Consider the following 19,123-nt stretch of genomic DNA (forward strand, 5'->3'; position numbering starts at 1 on the left):
CAACCCGGGGAGAGAACGGTGCAATGATTAAAACGGGTCTTATACTTAGTTGGAACAACACCCTACACCTGTGCCCCCCCCCCCCCCCCCCCGGATGGAACAGCGACCCTAAAGCACTCGACCTGAACATGCATTCCCAGCTGGGGGGTCAACGGTGAGGGGTACCAACAAGAATTCCTAACCATGATAATTATTATACATAAAATGTTTATTTGTAAATATGAATCGTGATTGGCAATTGGTAGATAACACTCCCCAGTGTTTTAGTGGCCTGTCTACCAGCCAATCACCACCGTTGGGCAATCAACCACGATAGGACATTACTAATTATCAGCCTTCTTTTACAGCGCCCTCACTGGGCCAATCCAGCCAATCACGGACAAGGAGCATCACCTGTGCATTATGTCCTGAACGAATTATGCTTGCACTTGCACAATGTATTGCCAATAAACCAGTTTATTATAGCCATACAAGGTGAGTCACTTAGGTTCCCAGATGGAGAAACAGACAAGAAACCAGATTTCCAGTACCAGCTTCACAAATAACCAGATAGAAGACAAGAAAGGTACATTAATTAGACATCATTTATCTTATTAAGTAATAGCTATAACCTTTCGGGGGCGGGAATCAAAATTAAACAAGTTATCAACCACACGTGTTCCTGGTGTACATCAACCTACCTGACATGTATACGATTGCTACCAATTAGTCTGTCTGTCTGTCTGTCTTAGTCGATTCCCTACCTATAATGACAAGTTTATTGGAAGCAAAATTAAACATGCTAGAGCACTAGGATTTTTTTAACCAATACTCACACTACAAGGGTAAAAACCCTTCAAATTAGATAGCTAGGCTAGTATAACTCTCCCCCCCCCCCCCCCCCCATCCTTGTATTTTATTAGAATAGGACAATAAGAACAACCGTAACACCAAAGTAGGGTTCACATACAGATAGCATGCACAACCGCAACAGTACATAGGATGTATTGACTAATGATAACAATACATCCGCCCCCATTTAATGGCCCAGCACGTACTCTAATAAGGAGCTGGGTAAAAGAATACCGGCTCCGAGTACACAATTGCACTGCACCCAGGGGAAGCTGAACAAAAGAATACCAGCCTACCCTATCCCACCCCCAATCTACACAATTGCACGGGTCTCACCTGGGTTCTCGTGCCACGACCAGAAGTGGTCGGGCCCTTTTAAGGGTCCTATGGGGAATCTAGGGAGACACCACAGCACCATAGAGGTCTAATTAACGCGCTACTCTCGATTCACTAATGTCAAAACCTATACTAGCTCTGGAATTTTCTTTTTGACCGACCGTTCAAAATTGCGCCCAATTTCCTCAACCAAATCTGCGCACTTTTTCTCTTTGGCATAATACTTTGCACCATTCAAAATTCCATAGCACCATCACCCCCACCCCCGCCTGCTACCGACCTTGGTCGGGCTGCTGTTGCTCTCTTGCACCTGCCAGTGCAGGCGGTCCCTCCTCTCCCCCTCCCACCCCCCTCCCCTTTCCTGTCCTGGTCGGAGGAGCCGGCCGAGGCCGGCTCTTTCGCCCAGGACAGGCGTACGCTACAACAGCTTGTTCTGAATGTGCACGTAAAGCCCTATGACCTGACCTGACCTAAGACATTTTTATATTTTGGTCATTATAAGCTCTAAGTGAATGTGTCTTAAAACTGCAATTTCGGGTTTTATATTATTATTATGTATTAGTTAAAGATTCAAAACAGACCATGCTTTTCGTCTACATCGGCTATTGCCTTTGATTTGTTATGAAATATACAAGAAAATACATAATTTTAAGGAGTTTCCTAAGTTAGGTGTTTGTTCAGTTTGTTGAACTTTGATTAACATAAAGCATTTGTTTTAATGCAACATACTATTATGTAGCTACTGCGCAACATGAATAAAAAATATTTAAGGGTCAAAACAAGCTTGTGACTCGTAACTTTTTCCAAAGGAGGATTCATTGGACCCCTGACCCCCCCCCCCCCCCCCCCCCCCCCCCCCCGATCTGCACCAACAGTTATTACACTTTCGTAAGGCAAGTGTGGCATTCCTTTTGATCTGTTGTGATGCAAAGCTGAAATGTCTCTATGTATAAAGTCAAAATATATTTAATTCTACTGACATTGCTTCTATGGGAGCGGGGAGTAACCCATTGGTAAAGCGCTCGCCTCAGACGTGGTCGTTCCTGGTCGTTCCTGGTCGATCCTCGTCGGTGGACCCATTGGGCTATTTGTTGTTCCAGCCAGTGCAACGCGACTGGTATATCAAAGGCAGTGGTATGTGTTATCCTGTCTGTGGGATGGTGGATATGAAAGATCTCACAACTTACCATATGTTTGACTACAATAGCCGATGATGAATAAATCAGTGTTTCCTAGTGGTGTCATGAAATGAAACAAACTTGAACTTATTTGGCAGACAGTTGTCGCTGACTGTTATGTTAAAAAAGGTCATCTAAATCTCTTGACAACACACCTGAACATTTGTAGCACTGAACATTTTTAATATCTGATATTTTCCATCTGTACTCCTAAAATAAATGAGCGTAAAAATATATTTTAATGTTTAAGTACAAACTGCTCTGACCCACGGCACTAACTAACGACCGACGGTCGTAGGGGAGTATAGTAGGTGGACAAAAGTGCCTCTTAACACCCGTTAACACTCTCTGAAGTGGTCTGGCTAAGCCCACAAATAAAAGATGATGGGAAATGACAGGTGTGTGGCAGGGGTGGCCACAAGAGACATGCACGTGTCGCGGTTGTAAAGACAAGGACTGGCATGTGGATGTGGTAAGCGGAAGAACTTGAAAGATAAGAGGATCTGCCATATTGGGATGAAATGAGACGGAATGCAATGTAGAGAGGGTGGCAGTGTGATTAAAAACAAAAGAAAAGGGGGAAAAAATAAGACACATTTTAGAGAAACATAATGGACATAATCTTTTGGGTTGACTGGACCCTTTGTGTGCACATTTTGTTCCAATGGATCTGTGGTGGGATGTAGCTAACTGATTCGTGTTTCGTATGGGATATTGTTCAGTAAAACCATTTGACTTGATTAGAGTCAGGGAGACTGGTGATCATAATAAAGTACTATTCACTTAACAACAAAAAAAAAAAAAAAAAAATGTTTTATTTAACGACGCACTCAACACATTTTATTTACAGTTATATGGCGTCAGACATATGGTGAAGGACAACACAGATATTGAGAGAGGAAACCCGCTGTCACCACTTTATGGGCTACTCTTTTCGATTAGCATCAAGGGATCTTTTATATGCGCCATACCATAGACAGGACAGTACATGCCACGACCTTTGATCGATCCCTCATCGACCGCGCATCGAGCGAGCGCCTTACCAATGGGCTACGTCCCGCTCACTCTAAGATACCGTCTGTGAATAGCACGTTCAATTCGTAATAAGATAGTAGTGTTATTTTTTTTTAATTTAAAAATTATTATTTATCCATATTTTGCTATCGATGTCTGTCCTTAAGAAGGGAGCTATATTTACAAACATATAAAATATGTATATATATATAAAAGGTGTGTTTGCTCTGGAAGTAAACCTTTGATTAATGGATGATAATTTAACAATATTGATTACATGAAATTGGCCAATTGTTTATATAGGAATTGAATTACATTTTTGTTTTGTTTTTTTGATAAAGGGAGTATATAAATAACTGATTATTCCAATCCGTAGTTCATCAGATTTAAGTAATGAGAGAAGAGGACAGCATGGAAATAAACGTTTGCGTAATCAGTTGTGCAATATTTCTAAGTGCACTTATAGATGGTGCAAGCGGTCAAACCTCTGTCAATACACTTTTAAATGGTACTGGAGGTCTTGCTGCGGTCAGTAACCCGACTGTACGATCAGCGATATTTCAAAACCACGTCCACGACCACCTCGACGTGGAGCTAGCAGACGACATCAACGTGGAGAGCGCACTCGAATGCTCTGTGTTCTGTCTAAACGCCGACTATGATGGTTTCGCCTTCTGTCCGTCTGCAACATCAACTCCATCCAAGTGTGTTCCGTTCACTTACGCTGACGCCGTCGCTGCAGCAAACCTTACCGACTTCTCGACGTGCTCGTTCTACATTTCAAACCAGAAACAAGTAATACGATATTATAATCTCTTGAAAAGTTACATCAAACTAAGAGTAGACGAGAACAGGGCAGAACAGAATAATATCACAATTGCCGTATCTAGCTCGGAGGGAGGGGGAGGGAGAGGGGTTATTACCTAACTCGATTATAGGGAAAACGTAACCTTTTGATACGCGGTCGGTCTGGGTTCGATCCTCCTTCAGAAAGCACATTGGAATTTAAAATTGTGATAATCACAAAAATATCAACATGTCTAAAATGGTTCAACAGTTTATAATTGCAAGCAAACGTTTTGATAACTATTGCCGCTCAAACCCACCCCCACCCTTCTCTCTCTCTCTCTCTCTCTCTCTCTCTCTCTCTCTCTCTCTCTCTCTCTCTCTCTCTCTCTCTCTCTCTCTCTCTCTCTCTCTCTCTCTCTCTCTCTCTTATAAAAAATACCAAATGTCTGAATTTCAAATGAATAGGCGACGATTAATAAATAAATCTGCTCTAGAGGTGTCGTTTAACAAAACAAACTTTCACTTTCATGTCAGTGTTTTACCCACCGTATATGGCATATTTAATATGTACAAGTTGTAATAAATAAAAACAGGATCCCAATTTTGTGATTTTCAGACCACCGTGTCATTTGAAAGTACTCCCGTGACTTCATCCACCAGCATGTCAACTACGACAGATGCTACATGCATCAACCTCACAGGTGGAGGATGCATGTGCCCTACTGGAGCAACCAACGCTGACTGTACTCAGTACATGGCAGGTAAGGAGCGGGACATAACCCAGTGGTAAAACGCTCGTTTGATGCGCGATCGGTCTAGGATCGATTCTCCTCAGTAGGCCCATTTAGTTATTTCTCGTTCCAGCCAGTGCACCACGACTGGTATATCAAAAGCCTGTCATTTCTGTGGGATGGTGCATATCTACGATATATAAACGATCCCATGATAGTAATGTAGCGGGTTTCCTCTCTTATATCAAAATTACCAAATATTTGACATCCAATAGCCGGTGGTTAACAAGTCAATGTACTCTTGTGGTGTCGTTAAAGAAAGCAAACTTTAACTTATGACACTTAACACGGCGTGTGGTGTGCCGGTGCAGCATTTTCGTCTTAATAAATGTGATTGCTATAAGGATGGGACCCCGAATGATAAACTTACAATTAATAAATATGTATACATATACTAATATATTGATGGAAAGAATATGATGGAATATTGATGGAACACATGACATTTTAGATAAAAGTTAGTTTAGTACTAGCGTAGTTATGTCTGTATAAACTACAAACATGTAATATGGGATTGAAATTCGTTTCAAGTCCCAGCAACGGCATGGGACAATTTATGAGGCCAGAAAGGATTTAATTATCCCCTGCACTGGTATCTATGTATGTAATCGTCAACCTCGACAAACATACAATATATAGATATTTATACATCAATACATACATACATACATACATACATACATACATATATACATACATAAATACATACAATGTCATATATACATATATACTCTTCAAAAAAAGAAACGCAAAAGGGTACAAATGGGTTATAACTCCGATTTTATGTTTCCTACCGGTTCATGCTTTGTGAATATAAGATCATTGCATGTCCCAAACACATTCCCACGGTTACATTCGATAAAACGCAGCTACTGTACAATAAAGTTCCAAAATGTGAATATTCGCAAAAACGCAGCCACGTGCAAACCATGTCACCACTGCACGTGCGTTGTCTGCACGTGCAACATGAACACCGACAGTATAAAAGTGCAGGGTGTTCGCTTGCCTGGCCTCTGTATCTGGCCGACAGTTGACAATCCAGGACATGCCACGTCTCAGTGAACCGCAAAGAAACAATGCCATCGGCCGACTAGACGCAGGCGAATCCAGAACGGCCGTTGCCAGGGCATTCCATGTGTCCCCAAGCACCATCTCCAGACTGTGGGACCGTTACCAGCAACATGGATCAACACGTGACCTCCCTAGATCCGGTCGACCACGGGTCACTACCCCCGGGCAGGACCGCTACATCCGGGTACGCCACCTTCGGGAACGATTGACTACTGCCTCCACCGCCGCAGCAATACCAGGTTTGCGCAGGATATCCGACCAGACCGTACGGAACCGCCTACGTGAGGTAGGAATTCGTGCCAGACGTCCAGTTCGAGGTGTCATCTTAACACCACAACACCGTCGACTTCGACTGCAGTGGTGCCAGATTCATCGACAATGGCCTCAGCTGCGATGGAGACAGGTGTGGATCAGTGACGAGTCCCGATTTCTGCTCCGACGTCATGATGGAAGATGTCGCGTGTATAGGCGTCGTGGTGAACGTTATGCGGCAAACTGCGTGCAGGAAGTGGACAGATTCGGCGGGGGTAGTGTCATGGTGTGGGCAGCCATCTCACACACTGGCAGAACTGATCTGGTCCACGTGCAGGGCAACCTGAATGCACAGGGCTACATTGACCAGATCCTCCGGCCACACATCGTTCCAGTTATGGCCGACGCCAACGCAGTGTTCCAACATGACAACGCCAGGCCTCACACAGCACGTCTCACAACGGCTTTCCTACAGAACAACAACATTAATGTCCTTCCTTGGCCATCGATATCACCGGATTTGAACCCAATTGAGCATCTATGGGACGAGTTGGACCGACGCCTCCGACAGCGACACCCACAGCCCCAGACCCTGCCCGAGCTGGCAGCAGCCTTGCAGGCCGAGTGGGCCACCATGCCTCGGGACGTCATCCGTACTCTGGTTGCTTCAATGGGCAGGCGGTGCCAGGCAGTTGTCAACACACGCGGAGGCCACACCCGGTATTGACTCCAGATGACCTTGACCTTGGTGGTGTGTCCTATCACTTACTCACAATGGACTAGAGTGAATTGTGAACAATCCTGCAACATTTGGTAATTATCGGACTCACCATTCAATAATTAAATCAATTCTCCAAATGTTACGACAATGTGGTTTTGCGTTTCTTCTTTTGAAGAGTATATTATAAGAATGCCTCAGTGGCCGAGTGGTTACCGTGGTGGCTTGGGAAATGCGGACGACTCCGTGCCTAAAGTTCGAGTCTCAACAACGGCATGAGATACAATTTGTGAGGCCAAAATGTATTTTATTCCCGTTAATACCTATGTACGTACTCAACATGTCTACAATATATTGATATCTATACATACGTACATAGATACATAAAATACGTATACTGAGAGAAAAAAATAAGGGAAGTCTTTGTATTTTAGACCAAATGTCAGTCACCAATGACGTTGTAATGTCTGAATAGAGTACAAAGATGTAATATGGGATTCATTGTCATTAAGGTGAGATTCAATATCAGTTACGAGTTTAACTTCCAGATCAGTAACGAGGTTAACTTCCAGACTGTATAAATGAGGCTTCTGGTCGCAGTCATTCTTTCCTGTTTGTGTTCGTGCGATCCCTTGTTGCTTTCCACCAGTATATAATATCTTAATCGTCTGAACTTCCTATTCAGAAAAGAAGTTAATGGATAGTTAGAGTTTGCGATGTCAAGGAAATGGCATCACGCTTTCCGACAGGGTTGTGGTTTCACTCTTGAGTTTGTGCGAGTATTGGGGTTCGAAAATAAAGTGAAGGTGTTGTTGTTGGAAAGAGGAGGGTAGAGACACTGGTGTTTCGGTTACCGATGATCTATATAGATCTGCCGTAAAACCTGCAGATTATCACAGCCCTTGTCTAACCTGAGGACGTTGGTTCAACGCTTATTTTCATCAGCATGTTCTACTAGTCAGTGGCGTCGGAACTGGGGCGGCCGCCGCCCCAATATTTGAACAAAAAAAACAAACAAAAAAAACAACCCTTTAATTTTTGGGTGTGAGGTCGGGATCAGGACATAATTTGGGTAAACATTACAAGCACCCTGTGCAATGTAGTGATTATCTTGTTAATAACATTTTAATTAGATGATGTAATTTGAGTCAAACGCCAGGCCAAGCTACTATATAGGCTATCATTTAATAACTTGTATTGATGTGTAGGAAGACAGTTATAATTTAAAAGCTAAATTGAGTTAGGTCACTTGGCCCATGTTTTCATCACTTTATAAGGTGATTCAACACCCTGGCTTCATATAAAAGCAGCAACTGACTGTAGGCCTACTAGATAAAATTAGCCCCCCCCCCCCCCCCCCCGAAAAATATCCGGAAAGCATTATAGAAACTTAAAGAAAATTCTCATCTTAACCGTTTAAGGAGTTTTAGACTATTAACTACTCAGTTGCCCCCCCCCCCCCCCCCCCCCCCCAAACAAAAACTCCTAGCTACGGCCCTGTTAAATGCAGCAGAATGCAGGAAATGACATCTAGAATTCAAAATATTTTCGGGGGAGCATGACCCCGGACCCCTCTAGCACTCCCTCGCTTCGCTCGGTCGACATCCGCCTCCCCAATATTAATTTGCTTCCGACGCCCCTGGACTACACTGTCGCACCAATGTTGATTGACTACCGGCGATTAGACAACAGTTATCCAGTGTGGGCTGTCCGACAATAATAAATTATAATGGTAGACCATCGACGATGCAACCGATGGCAGTTGCCAACATCAGAATCTCACTTTTTTTTTTCTGTTTTTTTTACTCCAGAAAATAGCACAGCATACCACGCCCTATTGGGATTCTGAATAAAAACAGTTCTCTAACCTAACGAATTTTTTTTGCTGTTTTGTTATTCATTCTTTAATGCATATAGTGAAATAAAGAATTGCCACCCAAGTTATTAATTTCCAGTAGGAAACACGTACCAGTTTTGATGCAGTGACGTACATACACAAAGAGAAGGAACTTGCAGTTACCGCGGGTTTTATGATTGTTTAGTATGGAGGCCCGTTATGGACAAAATGTTAATACATGTTACCTTATTATTGAGCGTGAACATCAAGCAAGTCCTGGTGTGAATATCACCAGAATTCGTCTTTTTAACGTCCTGTTATCATGGTTAAAGGTACCTAAAACCAATATCTTAAAAATATTTGTTACAAATAATCTGAACAAATCCTGGAATGTAAGATATTTTAAACTGGAACAAATCATAAACTTCAATATACAGAACAGTAACACTAGAAATTAGCTGAGTATATTCTGCATGCAGTGAAGGCATAGCAACGTCTTGTCTGTCCTTACAATCATAGTATCACTGGAGAATATTATAAGACGTTTGTAGTGATCACTTTTATGACACTGTACCCACTTGACCGGCCTCGGTGGCGTCGTGGTTAGGTGATCGGTCTACAGGCTGGTAGGTAATGGGTTCGGATCCCAGTCGAGGCATGGGATTTTTAATCCAGATACCGACTCTAAACCCTGAGTGAGTGTTCCGCAAGGCTCAATAGGTATGTGTAAACCACTTGCACCGACCAGTGATCCATAACTGGTTGAACAAAGGCCATGGTTTGTGCTATCCTGCCTGTGGGAAGCGCAAATAAAAGATCCCTTGCTGCTAATCGGAAAGAGTAGCCCATGTAGTGGCGACAGCGGGTTTCCTCTTAAAATCTGTGTGGTCCTTAACCATATGTCTGACGCCATGCCATATAAACGTAAATAAAATGTGTTGAGTGCGTCGTTAAATAAAACATTTCTTTCTTTCTTTCTTTGTACCCACTTGACACTCACAGGATTGACACATTCTTTGTGTGCTGGTAGAGAAAACTGTTTACAAATTACACAGCATTTCGATTCCTCTAAATCAGACCCTTCACTTTCCTCATGGGAAATTGAATTGCTTTCAGTGAGGTGAATGGTCCAGGCTGAGGTCATGAAGGTAAGTTTGTGTGTTCTTTCCAATTATCATCGTTTCATTGCTTTGTTTAATTTAATTTAATGTATTTTTTTTTTTTTTTTTTTTTTTTTTTTAAATATTATCAGTACCCCTTATTATTTATATTTGTGTTCAGTTTATAATTTTACAAAATAATATGTTTAAAGTAACAAATATTTTGATGATATCGCTCATTCTGTAAATGATTCAATCAAGCAACACACTGTAACGTTACTAATTTATGTTAATATTAAATGGCCTTTATGCGCCTCCATACAAGCCGTAACACGTCATTAAAAAAAATTCGGTTGGTCAGCTGACAAACGCAAATAGCAGACGACCGGTCTGAAACACGTGGAAAGTCGGAGAGTGAATTGGAAGGAAATAATAAACACTTTTGCAAGAGGTGGGATCAATTGCTATTTCAAGGTTTGTGAAAATGGCGCATGATTTATATTTGTTTTTTAACTTATAAGAGAACGGAACATTTCACACCGATTTGTTCGCATTTGTTAAAAGCATACTTCCTTCTGTCTGATTGCATATGTCAACAAACGCTAGATGGCGTTTCCAAATGTTTATTTCAAAAATAGCCAAGCCCGCGGAGTCTGCGAGCCCGCGGTAACTGCGAGCTCGACTATACACATCTCAGGATTTAATTTGTGGCAATTGAAAATATTTTGACTGATCATGAACATAAACATTTACTTTGTTCGAGTACGTCATTACGTCACTATTTTATTTCGGTGGTAAACTGGTGTTTTCCTTTTACAGACTGCACTGAGTACCGTAACTATGATGGTACAGCGGAAGGACTGCTGCATATTAAACCATCGGCTTGGACTGGTGCCCCTTTTCTGGTGCGCTGCTACAGAGGTGTAACCCTAATGCATATGCGAGACGACGTCCCGTCTTGTCACAGTTTTTCCTTCAACCGCTCCTGGTCAGAATACAGAGATGGGTTCGGCGACATCCAGAATGGCTGTTTCTGGCTGGGAAATGACAAGATATCGGCGCTGACCAGATCGAGACCCTACATGATGTCTATAGGTATGTCGATTGGTTCAGTTCATTCAGCAGAATACTGGACCCATATTCACAAAAAAGTGTAAATTTACGTCTACGACTAGCACTTACGTCTGCCGTAGATTTACGTTTACGTGCAAGAAGCACCTTATTCTCAAACATGGTCGTAAATGTAAACGTAACTTAGTTGGATGTAAATCTATGATTTAACACTCTCACTGGAGTAATTAATAAAAACACATTAGAAACGATGGCTACCGGGTAAATAACAAATGCGCAAAACGCAATTTTGTTTGTCGTCTGCTAACAATAACATTGCGAACAGTGAACCATGGCAGTTTGGTATTGGTGGGGATCCGCGTTTTGGTACGAACTTGAGGACATTTCTTAAAAAGGAAAAGATAACTCAGGAGAATTTGGCCGAGTCAAAAACATCCGTTCGATCACGAACAAAAATATCGCGTTCGCCATCGCAAACTGCTTCATTTATTGGAAATACTGCTAGTTTCCGTAAATAATAGTAAATAACGGCGATCGTGCTTGATTTATTATGTGTACACAACTTACGTGCAGCGTTAGTTGCAACCTGAGGCACTCTTATATTTACGTCCAACTTTACACGTAACTTACGTTTTCGTTGTTTCGTGAATAGCTCTTCAGTCGTAGATTTACGTTTACGTGTAAAACTAGGCTTACGATATTTTGTGAATATGGGTCCAGGACCCATATTCACAAAAAGGTGTAAATTTACGTCTACGACTAGCACTTACGTCTGCCGTAGATTTACGTTTACGTGCAAGAAGCACCTTATTCTCAAAGATGGTCGTAAATGTAAACGTAACTTAGTTGGATGTAAATCTACGATTTAACACTCTCACTGGAGTAATTAATAAAAACACATTAGAAACGATGGCTACCGGGTAAATAACAAATGCGCAAAACGCAATTTTGTTTGTCGTTTGCTAACAATAACATTGCGAACAGTGAACCATGGCATTTTGGTATTGGTGGGGATCCGCGTTTTGGTACGAACTTGAGGACATTTCTTAAAAAGGAAAAGATAACTCGGGAGAAATTGGCCGAGTCGAAAACATCCGTTCGATCATGAACAAAAATATGTTCAATCCGTGGGCGTTCGCCATCGCAAACTGCTTCATTTATTGGAAATGCTGCTAGTTTCCGTAAATAATAGTAAATAACGGCGATCGTACTTGATTTATTATATGTACACAACTTACGTGCAGCGTTAGTTGCAACCTGAGGCACTCTTATATTTACGTCCAACTTTACACGTAACTTACGTTTTCGTTGTTTCGTGAATAGCTCTTCAGTCGTAGATTTACGTTTACGTGTAAAACTAGGCTTACGATATTTTGTGAATATGGATCCAGGTCTTTAGGCCTTTTGTACAAAACCGAAACGTAAATGACCAGTGTCACAATAAAATATTTGAAATGTCAGCGGTTAGCTCGAGTCACCTCTAACCCAACCCCTTATTGATATTGATGTGTCTGTGTGTGTGGGGGGGGGGGGGGGGAGAGGGGGTAAGGCTAGAGGAAAGTCTATGTAATGATGGTACTGGTTAATAAGTATGTTGGTACTGGTTAACAACATGTAAGTTTAATGTCATGACTGGACTCGAGAATAATCAAACTAAAGCTCTGTGGCATCAGATTTAGGGGGGAAAAAAAAGTATTTTAGACACAGTAGCTTGCAACCATTTGGTTGTCGACGATTGCCAAAGCATTACATAGAGTTTCCTCTACCCTTAGCCCACATATCAATATCAATAAGGCGTAGGGCTGGAGGTGACTCGAGCTAGTCAGCGGTAAATGTTTTCATTTCATTTAAACTTATTTGTGTGCTTATATCCAATTAAGGTTTACGTACGCTGTCCTGGGCACACACCTCAGCTATCTGGGCTGTCTGCCCAGGACAGTGGGTTAGTTGTTAGTTGGTTAGTGGTTATTAAGAGCGAAGAGGGTTGTAGTGGCCTTACATCTACCCATTGAGCCAGTAAGAACTCGCTCTGGGTTGGAGCCGGTACCAGACTGTGAACCCTGTACCCACCAGCCTGTAGTCCAACGGCTTAACCACTGCGCCACCGAGGCCGGTTCAGCGGTAAAAGACACCGTTCGTAGTAGGGCTAGGTGAACGCCATAACAAACAACTTAAAGAAAAGAAATGTTGGCTTAACACCAGAGCACATTTAATAGTACGGTTATTCTGTGTCTAACGTATGGTTATTTCGACATTTGTCCGATACAGAAAAAAAAGAAACTTGCTGCTGCCACATAAGTTACTCCTACTGATAATGAAGGCAAGAATGTTTTACATGCACTTGCCCTATATAGGCCAGTACAGCCAGTCCCATAGGATCCTCTGTATTCTTATATAATAAAATTAAAGTATACCCACTTTTACCAGATGCTAACAATCTACACACGGAAAACATCCTCAGAACTTTAATGATTGAGTACCGGCCTCGGTGGCGTCGCGGTTAAGCCATCGGACATAAGGCTGATAGGTACTGAGTCCACAGCCCGGTACCGGCTCCCACCCAGAGCGAGCTTTAACAACTCAGTAGGTAGGTGTAAAACCACTACACCCTTTTCTCTCTAACTAACGAATTAAGAAGTGTTTCATTATAAATTACAACCGGCCTCGGTGGTGTCGTGGTTAAGCCATCGGACATAAGGCTGATAGGTACTGGGTCCACAGCCCGATACCGGCTCCCACCCAGAGCGAGCTTTAACAACTCAGTAGGTAGGTGTAAAACCACTACACCCTTTTCTCTCTAACTAACGAACACCTAACCCACTGTCCTGGACAGACAGCGCTGATAGCTGAATTGTGAGTCTAGGACAGCGTGCTTGAACCTTAATTGGATATAAGCACGAAAATAAGTTGAAATGAAATGAAATTATAAATTACAGTCAAACCCATTAAACCGGACAACCAAAGGACCGAATAAAAAGTGTGGTATTGATGGGTGTCCAATTTACTTAAGCTTTTAATTCTTTGTTGTATAAAGTGTTGTTGTTTGCTATTGATATTTTAAATAGGTAACACACTTACTGTCACTAATATGAAAAACCGGTGTTTTTCAAATTGATATAGGAATAATAATAAAAACAACCCTAATCACATATGTTTTATGTTCCACCAAGACGAGTTAAAGAAATGTACTGTTGTTTATGGAATGTCTCCATCTGATTAACCGGCCTCGGTGGCGTCGTGGCAGGCCATCGGTCTACAGGCTGGTAGGTACTGGGTTCGGATCCCAGTCGAGGCATGGGATTTTTAATCCAGATATCGACTCCAAACCCTGAGTGAGTGCTCCACAAGGCCCAGTGGGTAGGTGTAAACCACTTGCACCGACCAGTGATCCATAACTGGTTCAACAAAGGCCATGGTTTGTGCTATCCTGCCTGTGGGAAGCGCAAATAAAAGACCCCTTGCTGCTAATTGGAAGAGTAGCCCATGTAGTGGCGACAGCGGGTTTCCTCTCAAAATCTGTGTGGTCCTTAACCATATGTCTGACGCCATATAACCGTAAATAAAATGTGTTGAGTACGTCGTTAAATAAAACATTTTCTTTCTTTAATGATTGAGCACTCATTCAGGTACTACATAGCAACAGTTTGAACATTAAAATATTTGTCTGTTAACAAGATGGTTCTACCATTTCTTTCACACGGATTGAAGAGAATGGTATATAGAATCGGTCAGATTGTGGACTGCTATTTGCATTGGAGTATATTACAACGTCGTTCCACATACATGTATTAAGATGCTAACCATGTCAAATTATGCAATTACTTTTTTCATGATTAGTTAGATAAATAAGAGATATTTGCAGTATAGTTGAGTATATCATAACGTCGTTCCACATACATGTATTAAGATGCTAACCATGTCACATTATGCAATTACTTTCTTCAAGATTAGTTAGATAAATAAGAGATATTTGCTTTCTAAGATATTAGCTAAGCAAGATACTCCTGAAAACAGGTCTACATAACATCAGGGATAATTGTTACTCGAAATGTTACTCATTTGATGTTAAAACAAGAATATGCAGATTATGACTGTAGATTGATATATTGATTATACTGCAGTATTCCATGACATGGGGGGGCGGGTAAATTTTTTTATGATAAATAAATACCAGTCAATCGATTGCACGCACCATTTTTGCACAGTTCAGTCAAGTGCATCAGAATTGTAATGTGAGGCAAACGTAAAGAGTTGTTTTCTAAATAATTCCTAGTACAAATTTAAAGTAAACTAAATCAGAAATATCCACAGGATGTGTCCATTAAAACCTCACCCATTTCGTTCTTGTCAAAGAATTATGACCAAATTTATATACAAAACATATACACGATAAGTCACGACACGTAATTGTAATTCTTATGAGCATGTAGTTCACGATATAATAATTACATTACAAACACAAATTAGTAAAAAAAAAATATGCAGATTATGACTGTAGATTGATATATTGATTATACTGCAGTATTCCATGACATGGGGGGCTGGTAAATTGTTTTATGATAAATAAATACCAGTCAATCGATTGCACGCACCATTTTTGCACAGTTCAGTCAAGTGCATCAGAATTGTAATGTGAGGCAAACGTAAAGAGTTGTTTTCTAAATAATTCCTAGTACAAATTTAAAGTAAACTAAATCAGAAATATCCACAGGATGTGTCCATTAAAACCTCACCCATTTCGTTCTTGTCAAAGAATTATGACCAAATTTATATACAAAACATATACACGATAAGTCACGACACGTAATTGTAATTCTTATGAGCATGTAGTTCACGATATAATAATTACATTACAAACACAAATTAGTAAAAAAAAAAACTTATTAATGCTACATGAATAGAGCTATTTTAATACTGGCAGCTATTTTTAGAAAATGACGTCATAATGGTCTCCTATTGGTTGAAAATCTTCTCCTTTTTTCTCTATTTTTAAAAAAACCCCGCCACAAACATTTAACACAGAGACAAAGACATTTTTTGTATTTTTGGACATTACAAACATGGATGATGATGGGATGAATGGTGAAGCCGCAGTATTTCCATTTCGGTATGGGACTACTTGACAGGTCCGAGCTCCACGCTTGCTGTCAGTTGAGCTATCTCGGTATCACCCGAGCCCGGGGTACACGGAACCTGTAGTGCATGCCGGGTAATCATCCCCCATGTAGGGTCATTCACTCGTGAGACACACCCATAATCGCAGCCGTGATGTGGGTGAAACTCGGTGTATGTGGCCTTACACCTACCCATTGAGCCTAGCGGTGCACTCACTCTGGGTTGGAGCCGGTACTGGCATGAACAATCCCCCATTGCCTCAGGTGGGATACAAACCCAGTACCTACCAGCCAGAAGTGCGATGGCATAACCACTACACCACCGAGGTTCTTGAGAATTTTTGTAATTTACACACCAATGTGGGGTCTCTGGTGAAAAGATGGCACTTTTGTTCAGCCCATCCCCAAACGTCCCCAATTTAATGTTAACAGACCTGAAGTTTACAGTAGGATAAAAGGTTAATGTTTTGTGGGACTCAAGTAGGGGCGGGGGGGGGGGGGGGGGGGGGGGGGGGGGGGGGCTACATATGCTCCCCCATGTCCTACGGTCAGACCTACATATCACGAGGGTGGGTTTTTTTTAAATTTAAGTCATGGACCACTGGTTGGGATGGGAAAAATCTTAGTCCCTTGCAGATTCAAGTTCACATAACATGTGTCATAATGTAAACTGTATGCATGATTATAGTTAATATACAGTATATACTGTGTTAGAATCAGACCGATCAATTGTCAATTTAAACAATCAACCATTTGTTACGTGCTTACAAACATTGAAGGTTTAAGTACGTCTGCCGTGGGCATGCCCCCCCCACCCCCACCCCCACCCCCCCCCCCCACCCCCACACCCCACCCCCAGTTCCCCTTGGTGTCTTAATTGACATGAACATGACATACGTTGATATAATGAAGAATAGTATTTGGCGTGAGCTTGGTATGTCAGACCTATGATGCAGGTAGCATCAGAAGGCACACCAGTTAATTTGTATACTTTATTGTCTCTTCGTTTTAAAAACTATTGTGATTTTTTTTTTTTAAATAGATCTTAAATTACTTTATTCCAGAATCCATGATGGGTGACCAAATGAATTGGTTAACCGTTTATCATGATTTCGTAATGGAAACCGCTACTGACAAATATCGACTGCACTATACAGAAACCTTGTGCAACGATTTCGATAACTGCGACGGTTTTGGTGGTGCATCGTCTGACACGATTGTCAAAGGTCACCAGTTCTACACGTATGATCAAGACATCAACGGATGTGCTGCTGCGGACGGGGGAGGCTGGTGGTATAATACTGGATGTTCCTATGGAAACCTCAACGGAAACTGGCTAGAATGGCCTCTATATGGAAGCATGTATGTTTTAAAACCGTCGGTGGTTTGCTTACAGAGAATGATTTCAACAAAATAACTTATTTGAGAGTATGAAAATGGCACAGAAATGAGACTTGTGAAACATTTGTTTGTTATAAATGACAGACCCGTTCGTTCTGAAACGTTTTGTTTGAAGTTAACCAATTTTTGAAAAGCCACCACAAATTACAAAATAATCTGTTTGGTTTCAGTTTATACATATTATGACGTTTCCCCTAATTTCTTTACCGGGACCGTAACAATTGTAACCATTAAAAAAGGGACTCACCTCTGTGATGAATTCGCCGATATGATATACCAATGATGGAAACCAGGTGTACACAAAAGTCAGCTTTTTAATAATTACCAAATATTTAACGGGTACAGTCTATTACTGTCCTATTGAGATTGGATGTTATCGGTTGGAACAAGTGTATTATATATTTTAGACCTATCGATATTCTATTTACAAATTAGCACTTAAACGGACATACCTGAGTTTGCTGCATTGTATGATGTTTCCGACTAATAAAATATTTCTACGATTAAACTTACCTATTAAATATATTTTCTTGTTTAAAATATCAGTGTGTGTATATTCAGTGTGTTTCTGATCGTCTTAATATTGATAAGAAGCCCAAACTGGATTTTGTCTTCAAATAATTTTGTACGTACGAAAAAACAATATTTTAGGAAATAAAATGAAATTTAACCTAGTACAAATATTAGAACGATCAGAAACACGTTTAATATACAGCTACTAATATTTTATGCAGAAAAATATATTTGATATGTAATTACAATCGTTAAAAAGTATCGGTTAGTCGATAATATCTTAAAAATTGCAGGACACTCAGGAATGTCCCTTTAATGCATCGCATGCTGCAACAGGAAATGCTGCCAAATGTTACGTCTTTTTGAGCCACTATCTATAGGATGTTCTACCCAGTAGAAGTCCCATGCGAATCGATGCAGTAGGTACGAAACCTGCCAATTGACAGTTGGTCTTTCTAAGTATTATACTAGTAAAAACACTGGGTTGTTTTAAGGATCCGCGGAGCCTGTAGGACAAATAACAGCGGGTCCCCCTTCCCAGAATATATATTTTGCAACCCCCTCGGGGAGAGGGAAGGGGGGGGGATGATCTGGGGGAAATAAATGTACTCATCACCGCGGGGCCCTCTGAAGCGCGGAACCCGTAGCACGTGATACATGTACTACTAGTATAAACCGGCTCTGCTAAACACAAGGTCTCTGTCTCAACCATTGAATTTTATCTGCGTTTCGTTAATGTACTATTAACATACTCAGGAGAAGACTGAACATAAAAAGCAAGTATTGCAGTATTTAGAAACGAGATGAAAACAGTCCAAGTAAAAGGTTAAAAGTTAAAAGGGTAATCATAGCTGTCTTGAAGAAAAAAACAGAAGTTTGTTTTATTTAACGACGCCTCTAGAGCACATTGATTTTTATCTTATCATCGGCTATTGGACGTCAAACATATGGTCATTCTGACATATTTCTTTAGAGGAAACCCGCTACCGCCACATAGGCTACTCTTTCCGATAAGCAGCAAGGGGTCTTTTATATGCACTTTCCCACAGATAGGACAGAGCACACCACGTTCTTTGATGAACCAGTTGTGGACCACTGGTTGGAACG

The 19,123-nt window shown here is 41.2% G+C and overlaps 1 protein-coding gene across 1 annotated transcript; it reads left to right on the forward strand.

The window, feature by feature from the left end:
- Window positions 1–9,834: 9,834 nt before the first annotated feature.
- On the forward strand, window positions 9,835–17,995 carry LOC121384725 (fibrinogen beta chain-like). Its single transcript, XM_041515245.1, has 3 exons — window positions 9,835–10,391; window positions 10,737–11,012; window positions 17,167–17,995. The coding sequence occupies exons 2-3, from the start codon at window positions 10,850–10,852 to the stop codon at window positions 17,517–17,519; spliced, it is 516 nt and encodes a 171-aa protein (XP_041371179.1). The 5' UTR covers window positions 9,835–10,391; window positions 10,737–10,849; the 3' UTR covers window positions 17,520–17,995.
- Window positions 17,996–19,123: the final 1,128 nt, after the last annotated feature.

Source organism: Gigantopelta aegis, chromosome 10 (assembly GCF_016097555.1).
Source record: "Gigantopelta aegis isolate Gae_Host chromosome 10, Gae_host_genome, whole genome shotgun sequence".
In the NCBI taxonomy this organism is placed as follows: domain Eukaryota; kingdom Metazoa; phylum Mollusca; class Gastropoda; order Neomphalida; family Peltospiridae; genus Gigantopelta; species Gigantopelta aegis.

What these genes read in the sequence shown, in the direction of transcription:
- LOC121384725 (XM_041515245.1), top strand. Translation starts at nt 10,850, where the DNA reads ATGCATATGCGAGACGACGTCCCGTCTTGTCACAGTTTTTCCTTCAAC. An exon ending in ACCCTACATGATGTCTATAG is followed by an intron (nt 11,013 to 17,166) that starts GTATGTCGATTG and finishes ACTTTATTCCAG; the next exon opens with AATCCATGATGGGTGACCAA.